Genomic DNA, 21,577 nt, shown 5'->3' with positions numbered 1-21,577 from the left:
TCCCCCCCACCCCTTCCCGTTCAGGAGGCAGCTACGCTGCGAGGCCGGGCAGGGCTGCTGGGTTTTGCACGGGCCCCGGGTGGCTTCCCCGTCCTGGCGCGCTCCTGCCTCCCCGCCTGGCACCACGCCCTGCGACTGACCTGAAAACGCCCAGGCGGGCGGCAGGGAAAGCCCCACGGGGTGGGTCAGGGAGGGAGGCAGCCGCCCCGTGACTAACCCCCCTCCCTTCCCTCTGCAGCCCACCCCACCCCGGCCTCCCCCGCGGCGCGCCTGCGGCGGGGAGAGCTGGCGCTGCGCCTTTGCGCACGGGCGCATCTCCCCGCGGGAGGGCTGGGGGTGGCAGCCCGGGAGCGCTGGGAGCCGGGGGGCTCCAGCCCCTTCTCCCACCGCCACGTGACGGGGCTGGGCCCGAGGAGACGCCCACCGCGGTGGGTGGGTGGGTGAGAGGGAGGGGAGGAAGGGGACCGGGACACCTGCCCGTGGCAGCAGCCGGCAGAGCAGCCGCGCTCCCTCCCGGCCGCTCCCACCTCTCCGGAGCCCCGCTGCGCCCGCCGGGGGTGGATGTGCCGCGGGAGCCGGGCGCGGAGGCGGCCTTGGGTGTCACGAGCGGCTCCGGCCTCAGCAGCAGCTCCACGTGGGCGGCCCCGTCGCAGTCAGGATCCCAGCTGACAGCGGCTGGGGAGGGGGGTGAGGAACTGCACCGGGGCGGCCGCCGCCTCTTCCCATGGACCTGTCCGGGTGCCAGCCCTCGCCGCCGCTTGGATGCTGATGTGAGGCAGCCCAGGGGGGTGTCCTGAGCTCCCTCGCTGCCTCCCACCCCCCATCCCAGCCCCCCCAGATGCATTCGCTGCTGGATCGCAAGAAGAAAGCAGGCGGCTGCGTGGATGCTGGGCTGGAGCTGCCGGCTGCAGGTTCCCTTCCCCAGCCTCAGAGGATGTTCAGCTGCGTGGGCTGCTTCTGGGTCCTCCTATCCTCCTGCCTGGTGGCCGTCTGCAGCTTCAGCTTCCTCTCGCCTGCCTGGATCGTGAAGGAGCATCACCTCCAAGCCCACGGCGGGGTCAGCTTCGGCTTGCTGTGGCACTGCTCCGAGACGCTGGAGCAGATGTACAGCTGCTACACCTTCGGGGGCCTGGGCAAGTTCCACGAGATCCCCTCCAGCGCCTGGCAGGTGAGGGGCTGCGGGATCCCGGCGGCTGGGCTGGGGGGAACCGGCTGGGCTGCCTGACCCCCAGGCAGGCTGCCCCCTGGGCTTCTCTCCCTCCAAACGGTGGCTGTGCTGATGGTTTGGGATGCTCCTTCCCTCCTCCCCCACGTTGGTTGTCTGACAGGAGCAGCCCTGCACCTTGGGGGGTATAGCCTGACTGGGCAGTGCGGCAGAGGGGGTTTAGGTGCAGCCCTGTACCCTGGGGATATAGCCCAGGCAGTGCAGCAGAGGGGGTTTAGGTGCAGCCCTGCACCTTGGGGGTATAGCCCAGGCAGTGCGGCAGAGGGGGTTTAGGTGCAGCCCTGCCCCCTGGGGATACAGCCCAGGCAGTGCAGCAGAGGGGGTTTAGGTGCAGCCCTGTACCCTGGGGGTATAGCCTGGCTGGGCAGTGCAGCAGAGGGGGTTTAGGTGCAGCCCTGTACCCTGGGGATATAGCCCAGGCAGTGCAGCAGAGAGGGTGTAGGCGCAGCCCTGTACCCTGGGGGTATAGCCCAGGCAGTGCAGCAGAGGGGGTTTAGGTGCAGCCCTGTACCCTGGGGATATAGCCCAGGCAGTGCAGCAGAGGGGGTTTAGGTGCAGCCCTGTACCCTGGGGATATAGCCCAGGCAGTGCAGCAGAGGGGGTTTAGGTGCAGCCCTGTACCCTGGGGATATAGCCCAGGCAGTGCGGCAGAGGGGGGTTAGGTGCAGCCCTGTACCCTGGGGATATAGCCCAGGTAGGCAGTGCAGCAGAGGGGGTTTAGGTGCAGCATTGCACCCTGGGGATACAGCCCTGCTGATGCAAACAGGGGACAGAGGAGCTGAAGTCTGCAAATGGTGGGCTGGGCTGTGGATCCGAATCTGATTTCGAACTCCAAAGGCTCTGAGATCCCCGCAGTGGAAATCAGGAATGGCCCTGTGGAAGCCAGGGGAGCCATGCCGGTATAGGACAGGTGTAAGCGCGGTCAGGATTGGCTCCAAGCCTCGTCAGCCCAGGGAGCGCTCCAGGGGCAGGATTAGCACGTGCTGATAATGTTAGTCGAACGTCAGGATCCAGCGCACTGGAGTGTGGAGCCCATTAGCTGGGCTGCACAAAACATCTCAATCCAATTAGGGCGGCCGGAGGTTCCAGTATTAGCACCTGCTTCCCCATAAGCATCTATTTTAGGAGCAGCTGGGAGGGGCAGGCTCAGGGGCACTGGACCTACATACAGAGCCCTGTGTGAGCCTCCAGTCTGAAGGCAGCTGCCTCCTCCAAAGTGATGGCATGGCCCCTGGGAGCAGTGGGGGGGGCGAGGCAGATTACTGCCAGCTCTCCAGAAGGCTTTAATCCGGTTTGCTCTGAAAACGTGGGCAATTATCTGGTTCGTGCTGCTTGCCCGGAGCGGAGCGAATGGAGGTGCACATCTCTTTGCAAGGACTTTAGGATTAAACTTCTGAGTCCTCCCTCCCCTACATTCACTGGGGTGAACCCTGCTGGTACCCGTGTATCAAGGGGTATAAGATATAGACACTGTGCAGGCAAATGTCAGCCTACTAATGGGGGAGAAAATGGGGGAAAGAAATGGAACAGGTTTTGCATATTTGAAACTTTTGTTCTTACCACGGTACCTGTGCAGGAGAGACGGCAGGTGGTACCAGCACCTCTTGTGTCTTACCAACTAGGGCTGTGTAAAACTGTCTTTTGCATGCGTCGACTTCAGTGGGAGCTGTCAATGCACAGCACCTCTGAAAATCAATCCACGTACTGGGAAGTTAATACCTCTTTGCTCATTCTGCCCTGGCTGGTGCTACCCCGTGCTGTTGCCAGACAAAAGTTACCTGGACTGGTGGCTCTTTGTTTTACTTAGAGTTCAGGACAGCCTCTCTCAGCGTTCTGGCTGGTGGGGCTGGGATTATTCTGCTGTCTTTGTGTGACAGGAGCTTTCTGCACTAGATGCAGAATAAAGCAGCGTTTCAGCACGAAACCGATGATTTTTCCCCTCCCCTTCATTCTTAATCTTGTTTCCTTTCCTTTTATTCCCTGCTAGTAACGGTGGAGGCTCTGACTATAATTTCCCTACAGGTTTCCAAACATATGAGCTTTGAACTGGACAGCATTGCTCTGTCGCTGGAATCCCACACAAGGGATGAATCAGGGGAAGGTCATGCCTTGTGCCTGACACAATGGGGCATTTAGTGGTTGAATTTCTCAGGCTGTCATGGACTCGAACTGTATCACTTTAAGGAAGCAAGTTCCATAGGCTATTGTGTGTTTAAACTGTCAGTGGTCTCTAAGATTGTCGTTAATAACAAGTACACAATTTGTATATTGCACAGAGGAGAGCAGGCTAACTATAATGCTTCCTGTTTGTGCAGTAAAGGATTAAAAAAAAAAAGAGTCATTCGGTTTTTAAAACTTGGCCTTTATACAGATGTTTACAAATGGTGTTCAGATAAACACCTCCAGGTAATAACATAACTTTAAAGATAAGAATGAAGCACAATAAGTAATTCATTCCAACAAGATTCCACTACCCAGAGCTTCAGGGCTGTAATATCCTTTTAAGAAATACAGAAAAGAACTGAATACAAAGGCTCAGAGCTTCTTGAATGGATCTTGGCTCCAAAGAAACAGTATTCAGGTATGAGGGGGAGACAGTGTACACCAGGTCTTGGTCACATTTCAGTCTCCTTTATTAACCCCTCTGGAATATTTAATTAAGAACAGCCTACAAACAACGCAGTTTGCTTCAGTGGAATGGGAAGAAAATGCCTTTCTGACTGCTTCCAGCTATGACACAGATGCCTTTTGTACTGGGTGTACAAGCAGGTAGAAGGGAGTTAGTCCCTGGGATCTTCACTGAGAAGCCGGGTTGCTTTGGCTTCCTGTACGATCCATCGTAGGAGTGGCCCCGGGCTTTATAAACCCACAAAGAACTGGGAGAAGCGCAGTGCTGCCAAACCCAAACATGAGTCAGGGTTTAACAAACTCATTGTTTGGCTTGAAATCAGGAGATTTCATTTTTTTAAATAACCAATGTGGGGTTGTTTTTATTTGCCTTCTGTTTTCTGAGCCTTCAGAGTTCACTCAGGTCACGTTCTCAAGCTTTTCTCTGAATCTTGAGAGCTAGAAACTTTTCTTTTTGAATGAAGGCTGAGCTTCTCACTTCCAGTTGATTCCAGGAACTGGAGCGTTAAAGAAAAAACATAAAATACCTCGAGAGTCTCAATAAAATCACGAGCATTGGGCAGCCTGGCCAATTGGGGAAGGATAGTTCAGTGGTTAGAGCACTGGCTTAATCTGTGAGAGACTTGTGTTCCATTTCCTGCTCTGCCACATACTTCCTTTGTGACCATGGGCAAGTCACTTAGCCTCTCTGTGCCTTATATGCACATTGGGGCTAATAATGCTTCCTACCTCACAGGGGCGTTGTGAGGATAAATACATTAAAGGCTGTGATTTGCTTTGAGGTCTACTGATGAAAAGCATCATATAAGAAATAGGCTTTATTAGTCTGGTAATGGTTGGCTGTGAAGCACTGTGTTTTGCAAGCAAAGGGCCCTATTGGGAGTCAGTATTGTAGGGTCAGCCTGGTGGTTTGTATGGGAAGAAGCACTTGCTCTTCTGCCTACATGAACTGTTCCTCCCCCTTGCCCAGATGGCAGTTACCGCATTTCAAATGTCTCCCCGTTCAAATGTGCTGATTTTGTGAAGGGGCGGGGGGAGCGTTCAGCTCTGCAAATGATCATTAATGCGAGTTGTGTGTTTGCACTTGGGGGATTATGTTAATCATCCTACAAATGATGCTTTGAATCATGTCTAGAGGTTAATTACCATGCCTTTCTTCTCTTAAGAGGGCCTTTTTGCCTGCTTAGAATTGCTGGCTTTTTTTGCCTTCTCTATAATTACTTTTGCAGCTTTGCAATATCTAGGGTTCCTTTAGTTTAACTCTATCACCCCTTAGGAAGTACGGCCTTCCCAGCCTGCTCGGGGTCACTCGTGCAGCTCTAAGGTGCACATGTCCTAAGTGGAAGGAACAGGATGATTTCCTGGGCATGCACAGGGTAGAGACATAAGAAGGGCGAAGGGAAAAAGTCTTGCGGGGGATAAAATTGCTTGGGTATGACACGTTCTAAGCTTGCTACAAAAACGGGCCTTAGAACACACAGACCCACGAAATGGTTTCCTCAGAAAGGTGGCTGTTGTCTCTCTCTCCATCTCTGCCCTGACATGCAGACGGTTGTTGCCGGGATGATGTAGGCTGCAGACACAGAGTTCTCTTGCACTGGCATGTCAGGAACGCATGACCTGCTGCGGAAGGCTGGTACATCTGTGCGAACAACGCTCCATAAAAACTGGGACCCAGTCCCCTCAGCAAAATTCTGGCGTTCGTCAAGGAAGGAAAGATGACAGCATGTTGTTGCCCAGATTTAAGGCTCCGCAGTCAATGAACCAGTTTACGAGCGGGATCCTTATTAGAGCTATTCTTGTAAATAAGGGTCAGTCGTGTCAAGGTCTTGGTCAGTCAATTCTGTACAGTAATTTGGTGACTGGGAGCCTTAAATCTGGGCAGTACTGTCAGCATCTCAGAATTAAAGAGAATTCCTCCTGCTCCTCAGGGACACAGGAAGTCACTATGAGTTCATGCTACTTATTTCGGACTCTGAGGAAGGCAAACGTAGTTCTGTATCCTGAGCTAGTTTGTTTATAATTTTTTTTTAAATGGAAACGTCAGTCTGGTATGTCTCTTCTGTCAAGTGCTGCAGTTTGGAAGCGAATGCTCTTTGATCTCAAACGTCTATCTCCCCCCCCCCCCCCTCCAGTAGTCTCCAATTATTTTCAGGCTTAGCAAAGCATGTCCTTTAAAACAACATAATAGTTGATCAGCCCCTGATATTCAGTCTAGAAACACTTTGACCATTTGCTTCTGAAGAATCTACAAGAGGATGAACACTCTGTTAGCACAGAGCTCAAAATAGGGAATTCAGATTAGGAATGGAGGATTTGTCTGACCCAGTGACACCACTGGTCTGATCAAGTCTGAGATCTTGTCTCTAGCAGGATTCAGCGCTCAGGCTTCGGAGGAAGTCAAAGCAAACCTCATAATGCACCTAGCTAGTTGATCAGACACCACGATGATGGGCATGGTATGAAAACTAGACAGACAGACAGCACTGGAGGGGAAGGTGGGGGGCAAAATTCCTTCTTGGACCCTTTTAGGGTTGACCTGGAGCTAATCAACTCTAGTTGTGTAGCTTCTCCTGGTTGTACCTCTGGCACTTGACTCCCTTTGTGATCTTAGCAGGTCACTTTGGGGCAGGGTTTTAAAAGTATTTAGGTGCTTAAAGCTGCAGATAGGTGCTCCGTGGGATTTTCAAAGTACCCAACTGCCTAACTCCCATTGAAAATCCCAGTAGGTGCCCATACTTGGATTGTCAGGGACAGGGACTGTCTTCTTGTTCTGGGTTTTATACAGCGCCTGGCACAACAGGGTCCTGGCCCATGACTGGGGCCCCAAGGTGTTAACACAACACAAATAACAATAAGAACCTGACCCCCTGCACTTGTGCAGAGGCCCGATGACTTACAGGGCGCCCACACAGAGCAGCTTGCAGGATCGGGACTTCGTTTGGCATTATCAACAAACGAATAGGTTTAGTCCTCAATACAAGAACCCTCCTGAGAGAGCAGGTTCTTCCGGCTGCTGCTATCAGTTACTTTGATTCCTAATTACGCTTGCACAGCTTTGGCAGGAGACTGGAGGGGCGTGTCAGCATTTCTGAAACCAGTGTCTTCCTCTCTAGGCATATTACCTAGCTATGGATTTTATGCTGTTTCATTAGGCATCCAGAGTTCTGTGACTTCTGTTCATTGAGTGGAAGATATCCCTGATAATGGGAACACAGAACTGCTGTATTGGATCCAGGTCCGAACTGAGCAAAGTACATAAGCCTGTGTTGAGCTAGGAGCCCGTGAGCAGTCCCAGTGAAGTCAACAGGGGGTCACCTAGTCCTGTATCCTGTCTCCAATAGCAGCCAGTTCTGGATGACTGAAAGGACGGTGTAAAACCACCATCACGGACCATTCTGCAATACCAGGCCTATAGGGGAATGTTTTTTCCTACAGCTAGGTACTGAGTGGTTGGTTTGTCCTGTTTAAACTTCTATCCTGCCTAATGCAACTGCTGATTATACTCTTATTATTCATTATACCTTTTGTTAATTGTATTAAGCTCTTTGCCTCAGTAATATCTTGTGGCTGTGAGTTCCACAGATGGCTTATTTCCGTCCATCCATGCGGTAAGAGCTTAAGGAACATTGAAGGTTTGGGTCAAGAGCATGGTGTTCATCTGGGTTACTCCTTACAGTCATTTCATTAATCAGCAGACAATAACTAAGGTTCAATTTGTGTCAAAGGTTGTGAAGAAAAGTTGGAAACATTAATCTGCCGTTTACTTCATCAGTCAGTTTGAGATAGAGCAACTCTGCCAGGAATTATACTATACTATACTCTGTTCAGGTTCTTGGACAACACCCACCGTCACCAAGGTATTGGGGCTCCTCCCAGTGGTGCATCAAGTGATATGACTCTCCTGCTTCAGGTGCGGTTCCTTCCCCATTTCTCTCAGCAAGGAGCAAAATTGTATAAGGCTGTTGCTTTTGTTTTGCGATGTGCTCTTTATTTTATCCATGAAGTCAAGGCTGGAGAAGTGGGCCTTGCGTTTGGATTGGACCCTGTGGCATGCTATAGAAAACTTAACAGAGCTAAAACTAACTGCAGAGAGGAAGCATGGGCTTGTGACTTAGGGCAGGTCTTCACTACAGGGGGGGTCGATTTAAGATACGCAAATTCAGCTACGCGAATAGCGTAGCTGAATTCGACCTATTGGAGCCGACTTACCCCGCTGTGAGGACGGCGGCAAAATCTACCTCCGCGGCTCCCCGTTGATGGCGCTTACTCCCACCTCCGCTGGTGGAGTAAGAGCGGCGATTCGGGGATCGATTGTCGCGTCCTGACGAGACGCGATAATTCGATCCCTGAGATCGATTTTTACCCGCCGATTCAGGCGGGTAGTGTAGACCTAGCCTAAGACAATGGACTGGGAGTCCAGACCACAGCTTCAATTCCCAGCTTTGCCACAGACTCTGTATGTGACCTTGGGCAAGTCACAAACTCTGGGCTTCATTACTCCGTCTGTAAAATGGGGCTAATAGCGCCTCCCGGGGGTGTGGTGGATGAATTGTTTGTGAGCTGGTTGGATGCTCGGGGGATGAGCCGTAGAAACATCGAAGTGGATAGAAACTCCAGATTGGCCCATGTCAGGATTATTTTTGATAACTTCAGTTCAATGTGGAATGGAAACCTTTGTTTCAACGTGAAGTTGAGAGGTCAAGCTCTGGCTACATCCATCAGCGGGTGATACTTTTACTTTGGAAAAGGTCCACAGCGAATGGAGAATGTTCAACTTTTATAACCGAAGTCATCAGGGGAAAATAAACAAATGGTGAGTCGTTAAAGATGACACTTGAGGAACAGGTATCCTGAGGAGATAGGTCAAGATTTTTCTGGTTACGTGTTGTCACACATTCTGTGGCAGCTCACAGGAGAGGACAGTGTGAGATTTGCTGAACATCCTGGATGACATTTCAGGGGCATGTGATTCCACTGTCTATACCTCTAGGCCTGCGGACTGTATTGAGATGCTTGCAGGAGGCAAAGAAGGCAGTTGGCCGCAGTCACCTTCCATTCTATCCCCTCTCTGATGAGTCTTTGTTCTAAGGAGCAAGACAGGAGTGTTTCTGTAAGCTGTGGTGAGTGCTCCGCGCCTAGAATGATTAGCCCAACTCTGCCACTAATACAAGGAAAGGCCTCATCTCAAGCAAAGATAATCACAGCCTGCTGGTGAAAAGGTCTGAGCTGGTACCCAATGACAGTGCACTGCATGCTGTCTAATTAAAATTTCATTAAGTCGCTTTGCGTCTCTTGAGGGAGGTCACAGGCCCACCATTGATGTGCTAATGTCTTCGTTTTCCCCCTTCTTTCTCTTCCACCGTCATCCATCATCCTCTTAGATAAAACAGCACCATTAGTAACTGCTGTCCTCTGTCCCCAGACACCATGGGCCTGGAAAAAAAGCAGCCGTAACTGATCATCTGTATTATCTGTCTCTTACTTATTCCCTAATAAAAATGCATTTTGTTGTTGTTGCTTGAATTGGCTTTGGCATTAACCTCTCTCTCATTTGTGCTGAATAACTTGATGAGCTCGAAAGCAGGGGAGTTATTCCAGTGCAGGGATTGTACAAGGTATAACTTTGTTTAAAGAGAAGTTTAACTCACTGCGTAAGCAGCTAGTCTTCAAACCCGTCCGTCGCTCTGGAGTTACATGGGAAATATAGCTTTCTGAGAGGAATCCCTCTCTTGATGCGCTGACTGTGCTGGGAGACTTGAAAATACATGTGCTATTGTGAATGTGTGAAACGCTCCCATGGGCGTGAGGGAGGCTTTGTAAGAACCGTCTCTGAAAGAATAGCACGTGCTTTACTCTGAAGCTGCTGCTCACCCAAGAGCAACAGGTTCCCCTGGCTCGACAGGGGGATGGAGTTGGATTATTTTTCAAAGCCGAGACTTTCAAAAGCGCCGAGCAATTTTGCGTGTCCAGAGTGAGACCCTTTAAAGAGGCCTGATTTTCAGAGGGTCAGTGCAGGGCACAAGTTTGGTCTCAAGAGGTCTCAAGTTTGGGCATCCAAAAATCATTAGTCACTTTTTTGAAAATCTCAGCCCATGTCCATTGAAACTTGGACTAAGAACTAATGGGGAGTGAGGGTTTAGGAAAACTTTGAGAGTATCTAAAAGATCCACCCTACCTGGAGCTAACAGTATGTATCAACCATGTTCAAGCCCTCCACGTGTCTATTGCCTTGCTCTGGAACAGTCACTGAGGAACGGGTGACTTGTGCTCCTGGAGCAAACCTCACCTTTAATGTGGCACCTACAGAGCACACCTGCAGGGAGCGAATGACTTGACTGAGAGCTGTGGGTGGTTGGCATCTCTAGATTGGGCCCTTAACCCATCATAAAAGAAATCAGGAATGGAGCATTCTTCTGCCTTCTGACATTGCTCGTTACAGTGTGTGCATCATCCTCTAGCGTAGTGCATGAGCAGGCACAGGATGAAATGGTGCCTCCCCCCCCCCCCCCCCCCCCCCAAGCACTGATCTTCTGGGGAGAAATGGATTTGCTTATGCCGTAAACTCATGGCCAGGGTTTTGTTCGCCAAAGACAGAGGGAAGAGTCAAGTCAGGGGCTCCCTCCAGGGTCTTATCAAACTCCCCTCCCCACCCGCAACTGCTGTTGTTGCAGCATGTAAATATGAACCAGTCCTGTCCCTCTCTGGGGAGCACGTCCTGACGGGGAGGTGTAGGGTTTTCCTTCATTAAAAGGGAATGGTTTGACCAGTCTAGAGCAGCTCTAGTTGCCATGACGTTTGGATAATATCGGTCGCTTCCTGAGCACTGATTGAAGGCGACTAGCAGACAGTTGCTTTTCAGTTCAGCTGTTTGGGGGCAGGGAGGGGAAAAGTAAAACAGGAAGAAGAAACCTCCCACATGACTCCAAAGGGAAGGAAATTGCCTCAGGAGTGTCAGGATTCCAGAGGGAAGGAGGAAGAGACAGGACAGTATGAGCTTCTCTTCCTCCACGTGACGCTAATGCTGGCCAGATGGCGGATGTTTGGTGCTGAGACTGGGGCGGGGGAGATATAAATAAGCTATTAGGTTTATCCACCCACCACCATACACACAGCTTCTCCCTCTGCAAAAAAAACATCTGGCAGGAGAAGGAAGCATCTGGTATTGCAGTAATCCCAGCCCAGATCCTGACTCTGACTGCATCACAGTGGCCGTAGCAGCTGAGCTGTTCTCCAGTGGTCTGCATGTACCCCTTCCAGAGCGCCTTCTGCTGGATTCAGTTCTGTTTGCTTGGATAGCGCTTGCCCATGAGCTCTTCTTTTATATGCCACATGTCACCCCAAAATCTTCCCCGGCATTTGCTGGAGTATTAACTGTGCGGCGAGGCCGACCATACCCTGAAAGCGACAGAGGTTCTGCCTGATCGCCACGAGGACCTGCCTCTAAGGGTGAGAAGGACCTCAGTCACCACAGCCCTTTCTGCTCTTGGCCTCTGTGCTGGAGCTGCCAACCCGTGGCGGTGATTAGTGCCAATTGCAGGGCTGGTTTTAGTGATACACCAAGCAGCTGGGCGACTGCAGGGACTTTAGGATCCTCAGATGGCTTGGAACCAGCAGGCTAGCGGTAAAGGGGTCTGTATCCCATCTTAGAGCCCCCCGGTCCCAGTACAGTGCCGTGGGTCAGTGTACCCACATTTCAGCGCACAATGGAATCCATCTATTGGCTGGGATTTCCAAATCCAGTGCTGTCATTTGCGCTTTTATCTCTGGGCCGTAATTCACACAAATATTTGAGGAGGAGCAGGTGACTGATTTGTAAAAGGACTTCTGGTCCCCCCTCCCTCTTCCCTGTGAAGCAGTCGTGTGCACCCCTGACATGGCTATAAGGTGCCTGAGTCACATTATATGCCTGTATCCCCGTCCCGCATGTGAGGAGCAGGAAGAGGGGTTGAGGAGGGGAGAGGTTGCTTGGGGCGGGAGGGGTGTGTGTTTCTGCAGCAGAGATGGAGATAATGTGGGACGTTGTCCACTGCTTTTCAAAGCCAACCTGGCCTCGTTAGCAAACAAAACCCTCAGCCAGGATAAATCCCCCAGGGGGCCATCAGCTGAGCTGACGTTGAATAATTAAATGGAGTTTTCCTCTTTACCAGAAGGAATATGTTACATGGCCTGTTAACTAGGGCAGCTGGGACAGCAACCAGAGGGGTTTGTAATTCTTGGTATTGACAGCTCAGACGAAGCACATGAGGAAAATGAGTGTGACTGAGACAGGCCAGGGGTGGGAGGATGGGTCCAGGTGCATTGGGGTTACCCAGGGGAGGAGAGAGTGTGGTGTGACATGGGTACATGAGAATTGACCAGGTGGAAGGGGGGTGCAGCACTTGGGTTACTCCGGCTGGGGGAGGCAGCTACAGGTGTAGCCGGGTTGCCTAGGTTGGGGATAGGGCAGCGATTCTCAAACTTCATTGTGCTGTGACCCCCTTCTGACAACAAACATTACTACACGACCACAGGAGGGGGGACCGAAGCCTGAATTCCGCTGCCCCGGGCCAGGGGGCCAAAGCCAAACCCCAAGGGCTTCTGCCCTGAGGAGAGGGGGTTGTAACCTGAGCCTCGGTGCCCAGGGCTGAAGCCAAAACCTGAGCCCTGCCATCCAGAGTTGAAGCCCCTGGGCTTCGGCCCCGGGCAGTGGGGCTCAAACTTTGGCTTCGGCCCTGGGCCCCAGCAAGATGAACACCAACCCTGGCGACCCCATCGCGATCCAGAGTTTGAGAACCGCTGGGATAGGGAAATGCAGCAGTGTCAGCGCTGGCAGAACTGAGATGCCCCTTGGCCTTGCAAACATACAGTGTTGGTGGTTAATCAGGTGACTGTTTCAAGAGTTGGATGTTGGGAGGAAATGAGTCCTACCATGCCTTGAATGGACCTCGAGTTCAGCCCCCTGCACGAAGGCAAGGCTAAGTATTATCTAGACCATCCCTGACACACCAGCGTGCCGCTATCGAGAGTAATTTGTTCCAGTGCTTAACTGCCCTGACAATTAGAAGCTTTTCCTAACGTCTAACCTAAATCTCCCTTGAAATTTAAGCCCATGACTTCTTGTCCTGTCCTCCATGGTTAAGGAGAACAATTTATCACCCTCCTCTTTATAATAATTGTATATGTACTTGAAGACTGTTACCACGTCCCCCCTCAGTCTCCTCTTCTCTAGATTAAACAAACCCAGTTTTTTCTGTTTTTCCTTGTAGGGCATGTTTTCTAGACCCTTACTCATTTTTGTTGCTCTCCTCCGGACTTTCTCCAGTTTGTCCACATCTTTCCTGAAGTGTGGTGCCCAGAACTGGACACAATATTTCAGTTGAAGCCTTATCAGTGCTGAGTAGGGTGGAAGAATTACTTCTTGTGTCTTGTTTACAACACTCTGCTAATACAGCCCAGAATGTTTGCTTTTTTTCCGCAACAGTGTTATATTGTTGACTCTCATTTAGTCTGTGATTCACTATAGCCTCCTTCAGATCGTTTTCGGCAGTACTCCTTCCTAGCTGATTAGAAGCCCAGAGAGATTAAGTGATTTGCCCATGATCACACAGGAAGTCTGTTGAATAGCTTGGAATTGAACCCAGGTGTCCTGAATCCCATTCTGGAGCCTTAACCCCAAGATCATCCTGCCGCAAGATCATGGCCCCTAGTTACCAGGGTGGCTGGGGATTCCACCTCCACAGAACCTTGGCAAATAAATACACAGGGGGTGACGTCCGTGGTCCAGACCAGAGTACAGGAAGCGATAGCAACTTTTGAGATTGTTTCCACAACAAAGTAAAGCCTTTTTTTTTGATGCTGTGACTATTTTCCTTCTATGCAAACCATGATGACAGTCACGGGCTGTGAAAGTGCTGCTTGTTAATTTGACTTCCCAGGGAAATCAGTGTATTTCTTCCCCCCTCGCCCCCCCCCCAAAAAAAACTCACGAGAGGCTGCTCTGCCAGGCTGCTGTGGCTGGCATATTGGAGGAGGCCAGGGGGGTGGAGCCTGCACGTTTTGGCACCTATGTCCCTTTACCTGGAGTGATTCTGTGCCCAGAACGGGGTGGGGGTGGGGAGGTGATGCTCGCTGCACCTGGCCAGAACGCAGGTTCTCGTTACCACTGCCTTTACAGCCTAGCCACGCGCCCACGGGTGGGGCTGTCCTGCGGTGGGGCAGCGGAAAGCCCATAGCACATTGCCCTGGTATTCTGATCCCTCTGTCGCCCCACTGAGATGCACCGAGCTGATCGTTTCTCGCCCTCTTTGCCTACAACAGTGCGGATACTTTTGCAGCAGAAAGGATAGATTTCAATCAGGAGACACAAGGTGGGTGAGGTCATATCTTTTACTGGGCCAACTTCTGTTGTCTGCAGCAGTGTTGTAGCCATGTCAGTTCCGAGATATTAGAGAGACAAGGCGGGTGAGGTCATCTCTTTTACTGGACCAATTTCTAATCAAGGCAATTTCAATCACCAACTTGAAAGCCTTGATGTAAACCGTCAGTTCTAATCAGCTTTTCCATTTGTACTTCAAGTATTTTCTAACGGAAGGTGCATCCTCACTGGTTGATATAACCATTGTTTCCATGGTGGGCGGAGTCATAACTGTTCAGAGTTTGAGAATTGAGCCAATCACAGCTCAGGTAGGGAGACGTTATAAAATAGGAGACCTCCCAGTGGGCTCAGTGGATGATCCTGATGAACCACATGCTGGTGTCTCCTGGAGTCAGAGACTGGGTCCCAACACCTGTGACGACTTAGCCAATCTCTTGCCCATGGTAGCCCAGCTCCTCGGTCCCTCACAAGATCAAGCCCTTACTAAAGTACATAACCTATTGTGCCATATTTATAAAGCTTGACCTCAAAAGTTAGATGTTTTCCCGCGATTCTCTCTTTATATAGGAAAACAGCCTTTAACTCAAAGTTTTTGATAGTGGCTCATGGATTCAGCATATTTCTTTTTTATTTAAATGTTTTAAGAGATTCTAATAAGCTTCGGCCTTAACATATATTTTGTATTAAACTCAGATTTCATTTTAAACAGGTTTATTTAAAGTTTTTCAAAAAGAAAAACGTATTATAATTTAAATAACAAAACAAAAAAATACGATTATTTTGATTCGGTCCAAAATAATCATCCATTTTTATCCACCCTGCTATGAAGTCTTTAATTTCAACATTCAGTTAGCACCCATTCCACCCCTGGCTGCTGGGAGTGATGATTATTCTCTCTCTGTCAGGTGTCTGGCAATGAGCCCAGCATCTAAAGCCACACTAACGAGATTGGCCTCAGCAGGACCTAGATGTTAACATCTGGATTCTTTTCCTGGCATCAGTTCTTGGCCTGGCCTCTTTGGCTGCCAGGTGTTTGCAGTGGGTGAAGGCTTCTCTTAGGGTTCATTTTTTCTGCACATTCATTTTTGACAACACAGGGTCTTGGTGAGTGATGGGAGACCTGAAGGAGGTTAAACAAGAAGCTCCTTTGCTCAGTTTCATTCCCAAGGCTTAGTCCTCATTTTTAGGGCTCAAAGTGTAGGGGTAGTTTTCAGAACAGTTCTTCGTTGTCATGCAGTTTCTGCCCTGACTTTTCCTGCTGCGCATGCCAAAGGGGAGTCCTGCTTCCTCAGTCTACTTCTGCAGTTGGGACAATGTCTGGGTAACATTTGGGTGCTGCACCTCCAAAACCTTTGAGAGACCCTCCTTTCCCCCCCACCTTCATCACTGATTCTGGCAGGCAGTTTTCTGACTCGAGGTCCCGAATGATCTTCACACTGAGAGCCCGCAGTGTGTGTTCCTCGCCAGCGGATGTATGGCAGCTGGATAAAGAGACAGCCAGTTGTACCCCTGGTGAAGCAGGTGTATCAATCCACAGTCACGTGGTCTCAGAGCAGAGCTTTCAGGCCGCCTCCCTCTCCCGCCACGACCCCTAACTTGCAGAGCCAATGGCTCAGCATTTACTCGGCTGCTGTCCACTCCCAGCAGGCTTGTTCCTCATGTAGAGATGAGGCCTTGCCTGTTTCCTCTGCTCCAAACAGGAATCTCTCTTCGCCAGCCAAGGGCTGCTCAGAACGCTGCTGCAAGGACCTCAACCGAAACCCTTGGGTCCCCCGTCAGCACTTCCTCCTATGGCTGATTTATTTTTTAATAAGGTTAGCGGTAGGCAAAGCCTTAGTAACATCGATTTAAAAATCAACTCTAATTGATGGCACCAAGGCATGGCAGACAGATGATTAGAGGAACGTGGCTGGAAGCCTCCTGGGTTGTGTCCATTTCTCCTGAGTCAGGGAAAATAAAACCTTTTGTACCAAGACTCTAGTGCACCCCATAGATGTCGGCTCTATCCCCAAGCTTTGGGAGGCAGAGAATTGGGAAATGACGCAGCAGGGCCATAATTCACAGGGCGCCCGTGGCCTGTCTCCAGTAGCGAGGGCGTCCTGAGCAGTGAGAACTTGGGGAAGGTTAACTCACCTCACTGCTAAGCATCCTAATGAATGAACTACTTTTTGCAGGGGAGCACAGCGCAGAGGAGACAACGCAGCCAGCTGCAGCAAGCACCCATAAATCCCAGAGCCGGTGATTGCAGCCAGATTGGTGTATAGTCCTGGGAGCATAAACCTCTTCCTGGCTGGGAAAGTTCTCAGAGAACTCTTGGGATTCAACCTGGGGAGGATTTCTGGGGAAAGGGAGGTCACAGAATAAGTTTGTCACCTCTGTAGAACCTGATGTCAGAGACCTTGGGTGTCAAACCCCAATCCACAGGACTCTTCCAACCCCACCTAGTGAGCCGTTAACAGGTGTCAGAGCGCTCTGTGTCTGCCCCTTCCTGGCTCCTAGACAGCCTGCAGACATAACGCCACAGTGCACATGGCTGCTCATTGCTGGTCCAGAGGGCTGGGCTGCCCTTTCTCATGTTCCTGAGCTGGTGCCTAGAAGTAGCGCGCTACCCACAGGGCCCCATATGCCTCCCTGGAATTGCTAAGTGGGGCCGCTCCACAGTTCAGAAGCAGATGCCCCACATGGTCCTTCCCCCCCGTTACTTGGCATCTATTCAGATGTCTAATGTTCCAAGCAGCAAATTTATTTGTGTTTGGAGAATGATCTCCAGTCTCCCGCGGGAGATTCCTCTGCACTCTCCAGCACTTAGGGCCCGATTCTGAGCACCTGCAATTCCTTTCGACTTGACTGGGAATCTGACTAAGGACAAATTTGACTCATCAGCTCGTGTCTCTGGTTTTGATTAGGCTCAGACTTTGTATCACCGAGATCTGTGCTGCCACTTGGCCAGGAGTCAGATGGCTGCACCTGCCCTGTATTGTTCTTAGAGCTGGCTGACAATTTTCCAACAGAACGTTTTCTCCATCAGAAAATGACATTTTGTTGTGGGGGGAGAACAATGGAAAAGGCATTTTGCTAAGGCTGAAAGATTCTGTTTCGACATTTTCAGAGCAGAACATTTCAGAGTTTGTTTTAGACATTTCTTTTGAAATGAAACATTTTGATCCAGAATTAATTTTTTTTTTTGGAAATTTTGTTTTGTTGGAAACCTAGAAATTCTTTGTTTTCTCTCTGATTCAGAATGAAACAAGTTTTGAAATCGCAGAATTTCCTGCAAAATGGAAATTCCGGTTCCTGCACATCTCTAATTATAATTAATGCACATGAGCCTAATCTCTGTATCTTCTTTGGTAGCTGCATAGAGATAAAGATCTGCTGCAATCAGTCAGCTCACCTGATGGTTGCAAGGGCAGGACAGCTAGGGGGCTACATCCTAAAGCAGCTATCGGTCACATTTTGGAGACGCTTCAAAGCTAGCTGCATCTCAAAGAGAAAGAAGGGTCCTAGTCGGTGTATCTTTCAAGGGGGGGTAACAGCTGTTTGACTTGGAGGTGCCTGACAAAGGCAAAAGTGTAACTCTGTCCCACTGCTGAAATTAAACAAATGTTGAATTTTTTTTTGTTCTGCTGGTTTTTAAAAGAAACAATTTTCATGGAAAATGTCAGTTTTAAAATTGTTTTGTTTGGGGAGGGGGGTTCTTCCCTTCCCTGGTTTTCCTTTTTCCATTTTGACACTGGAAAGGGAGGAGACTAAAAAAGAAAGAAAGAAAGAAAGAAAGAAAGAAAGAAAGAAAGAAAGAAGCAACCCTGAACAATTTGTTTCCAAGATGATTTAAAAAAAAGAAGAAAAGAAAATTTTTGCAAAAAGTGAGAAATTTTTTCACAAAAACAAAATTTTTGTGAAATATTTTTGACCATCTCTGCTTTGCAGTGTCCATCTGACCATCTGTCCTCAGAGTAGACCAAGGCTCCGCAGATGTCTTCTGGCTCAGTAGAGGGGCAGAGAAAAGATAGCTGCTCTGGAAATACTAGTATCTCTGTGACCTTCACTCTTTTTTTCTTTATTACCCCCTGGCTTTATTTTGTAATGAATTAAGTTTTGCATGCTCTGATTACCCCCTGGCTCGCTGGGATTCTGATTAGTTTACTGACAGTGACATGGTGTCAACTCCAACCTTTATCAATAACAGTACCCTGTCAAGTGTGATCACATCTTAGGGAAGTAGCGCATGTCTCTTACTAAAGAAAGAACAGCAAACCAGTAGTGAAGGGGCTGGTTCAGCCAGTGCACAGAGAAGAAAGGTACTGGGGGGGGGGGGAGATTTGCACTGGGTTAAGGGAAGCCTCTGAAATGTGTATCTGTAACCCTTCTGCCAGGCGAAGCCAGCAGCAACCAGGGCCGGGTTCAATGTCTAGGGGTTCCTTTCCATCGATACAACACAGAACCGGCTTGAGCCCCCACCCAGTAACCTGGGAAAATTACACACCAGCCCTGGGCACTTCTGAGAGGCAATACTTCCCCTCTCGCAAGCACAGAATCTGAGTGTAGAAAAGAAACTTAATAAAAGGAGGGAAGCAACTTGGCATTAATTTGGGAAAACACCGCAAACCAGGCTCATAAACATAAGCCATGAGTAAAAGACCGACCCCCAAGTAAGTTGGGCAGTGTCCTTTCCCCCTCAGGTTCTTAAGTCCAGCAACCCAAAAGTCCCCTTAGCGTGCCCATCCCTTCTGTGCAGCCCATTCACAGCTGCTGTCCTTGGTCAGGGCAGACTTAGAGTTCAGAGGTGCATCTTCAGAGTTAACCTCCCACCCTGGGTGGAGGGAGCGGGTAAAGAGGCACCTTACTCGCTCTGCTGCTCGAGCACTCACTTGTCGCCCCTCTCTGTGGGGCTCTGCTCTTTCCCTCTCTGCCAGCCGCCCTGTTGGCTGCACGCCGCACCTCTCCACCAGCCGCCCTCCTGGTCACATGCTGCACCTCTTCGCCTCACCAACCACTCATTCGCCAGCTGTCAGTCACCTTCTGTTGCCACTGGCCTCTCTGCTGTGACCTCTGCACATCAGTCTCTTAGCAATTTTCAGCTCTTTGCAGACTGGGCAGAAACAGAGCCCCATCTCAAGTGATTTCAGCTCTCAGTGATTTTTAGCTCTTAGCAGAAACATAGTCCCACCACAACTGATTTTTAGCTCTGACTGAGAATTAATCTCCTTCCTTAGAGGTTTTTAAGGTCAGGCTTGACAAAGCCCTGGCTGGGATGATTTAGTTGGGGATTGGTCCTGCTTTGAGCAGGGGGTTGGACTAGATGACCTCCTGAGGTCCCTTCCAACCCTGATATTCTATGATTCTATGATTAAAATAACAAAGAGGCTCCTAATAAAGCCCATTTAGCTCTTTCTTTAAACAGTGGGGAAGAACAGGTTAAAACAGTCCAGGAAGGACCCTTGGTGAGTATGTGCAGTCTCCTAGGTGGGACATCTGTCCCCACTTCTCTTACTTTCACAGGGCTCTGGCATTCGAACTCCTGGCTTAACGAGGTCCTTTCAGCGGAAGGTGACCCCACTCATTTGGGACAGGTTAAGCACAGTCCTGCTTCCCTGTATTCCTACAATAATTACAACAATTTGGTAACAGCATTTCACTACCCCTGTATTCAGTACTAAAGTGATTTATACCCAATACCAGCCAAAACTGATTACTTTGACACCGCTCTATGTGCTGAATATCTAAGCAGAGCAGGAGCAAACTGTATTTACATAAACACACCCAAAGTCTCTCCCCCTCCCAGTTGTCTGTCATTCAGACCCTATTTACATATCAACAAATTTTTGCTTGTATAAAACCCTGCATTTGAATGTGCAGATTGAGTACGTATATACCCAGCTTCCCGACTTGCATGTGCAAATGTGGTGGTGATGGTGGTGGGGTGTTTGCACATGGAAAAGTTTCTGCACACAAAAATTTCAGGCACAAATCTAGAGATTGAGCTGAAGTGCCTCTGAAAACTTAGCATTATGTTTTAGCTCTGCATGGATCACATCATACAGCCCAAGGGAGGGATATTTTAATATGAAAATTTGAAAAGAGACTATTTCAACTTTTGTTTTTCTGTGGCAAGGAAACAATCAGGAAGTTTTCCCAGTTTGCTTTGGCAAGTCATCTATTGTCAGGTCCCAAACCTGTGAGCTCCTAAGCAGATGTGTAACTGTATGTCTCCATTGGGACTACTTATGAGTGAAAAGTTATGCATGTGCTTAATTGTTTGCAGGATTGGGGTCATGCTCTGTGATTTGCATTGCAGGAGGGACTGTGACCTAGTGGGTAGAGCACGGGGGTGTGGCTTGTTTCCTATCCCACACAGCCATGTAATTATGCAATTGCAAAGTATTATTAATAAGAGTAAATAGGATAATGGTAATACTAGCTGGGAGATTTGTGTGCCCTGATTCCGGTCTTCCAGAATAGCCTGAAATTGCAATCCTTTCCACAGTGAAAATTCCAGTAGCTGCCATTGGAGGATAATTCCGTTGGTGCCTGGGTTCTACTGGAGGATCAATAAGCAGATCAATGGACCTGTTGCTTTGCTCCAAAACCTACTTGCCAGTTGGAATCTGAAGGAACCAATTTATAGCTGTGCTGTCCAGCCGGCATTCAGACAAATTTAAATCATAATAAAGTTTTGAGTTCTTTTTATTTACCTTCTGGTTTTGGAGCCACATTGTTTAGCATTTCTTTGCTATCACAAGGTTTAGAAACTAATTAAAAAAGAAACTTGAGAACCGTATATAATCACATGACTCCAGGAGCTGGAGATTTAAGGAAACACCAAATATAGAGAGAGTGTGGGTGAACTGAGGCAAGTTATTTCACCATTCTTTGTCTCTGTTGAGCAGGTAGGGCTTGTTAGCCATGGCAGGCAGACCACCTAGGAAAAGCAAAACTCCACTTTCAAAGCAGGAACATCAGGCCTGGCCAGCCAGTTTGTAAAAACTGTGCCAAACACACGTGCTGTATGGGTCTGTACTGCTGGGACAAGGCAAACGTGAGGCAGGCAAGCAATCCAGCTAGATATCATGATAAATTCGTGAGAGCTGCCACCACTGACCAGGGGATTAGCACTCTGACCTATTACAGTTCTCATTTTCTCCGGTGTCTCTTCATTTCAGGCCATTGAGAGAACTGAGTTTCTTGTCAGGCTTCAGTAGGGGGGCTGGGGAATATCCTATCACGTCTGCTTCAGTCAGACCCTGAAAAAGCAACAAACAAAGCAAAAAGCCAAAGGTCTCCTGGAAGGGAAGGGCTGGGTTTGAGTCAGTCTATCATTTCCTCCAGTTAACTATAGAACAGAGAGCTGGGAATCTGCCATTAGG

The 21,577-nt window shown here is 49.4% G+C and overlaps 1 protein-coding gene across 1 annotated transcript in view; it reads left to right on the top strand.

The window, feature by feature from the left end:
- Window positions 1–205: 205 nt before the first annotated feature.
- LOC101942556 (LHFPL tetraspan subfamily member 7 protein-like) overlaps window positions 206–21,577 on the top strand; it is a 155,960-nt gene continuing 134,588 nt past the window's right edge. Inside the window, exon 1 of the mRNA XM_005298173.5 lies at window positions 206–1,168. Within this exon, the coding sequence (XP_005298230.2) occupies window positions 839–1,168 (330 nt within the window). The 5' untranslated portion in view covers window positions 206–838. The remainder of the gene's footprint in view (window positions 1,169–21,577) is intronic.

Source organism: Chrysemys picta, chromosome 19 (genome assembly GCF_011386835.1).
Source record: "Chrysemys picta bellii isolate R12L10 chromosome 19, ASM1138683v2, whole genome shotgun sequence".
Classification (NCBI taxonomy): Eukaryota; Metazoa; Chordata; order Testudines; family Emydidae; genus Chrysemys; species Chrysemys picta.
Note: the sequence above shows the minus strand (reverse complement) of the source record. Positions and strands in the feature narration are given on the sequence as shown.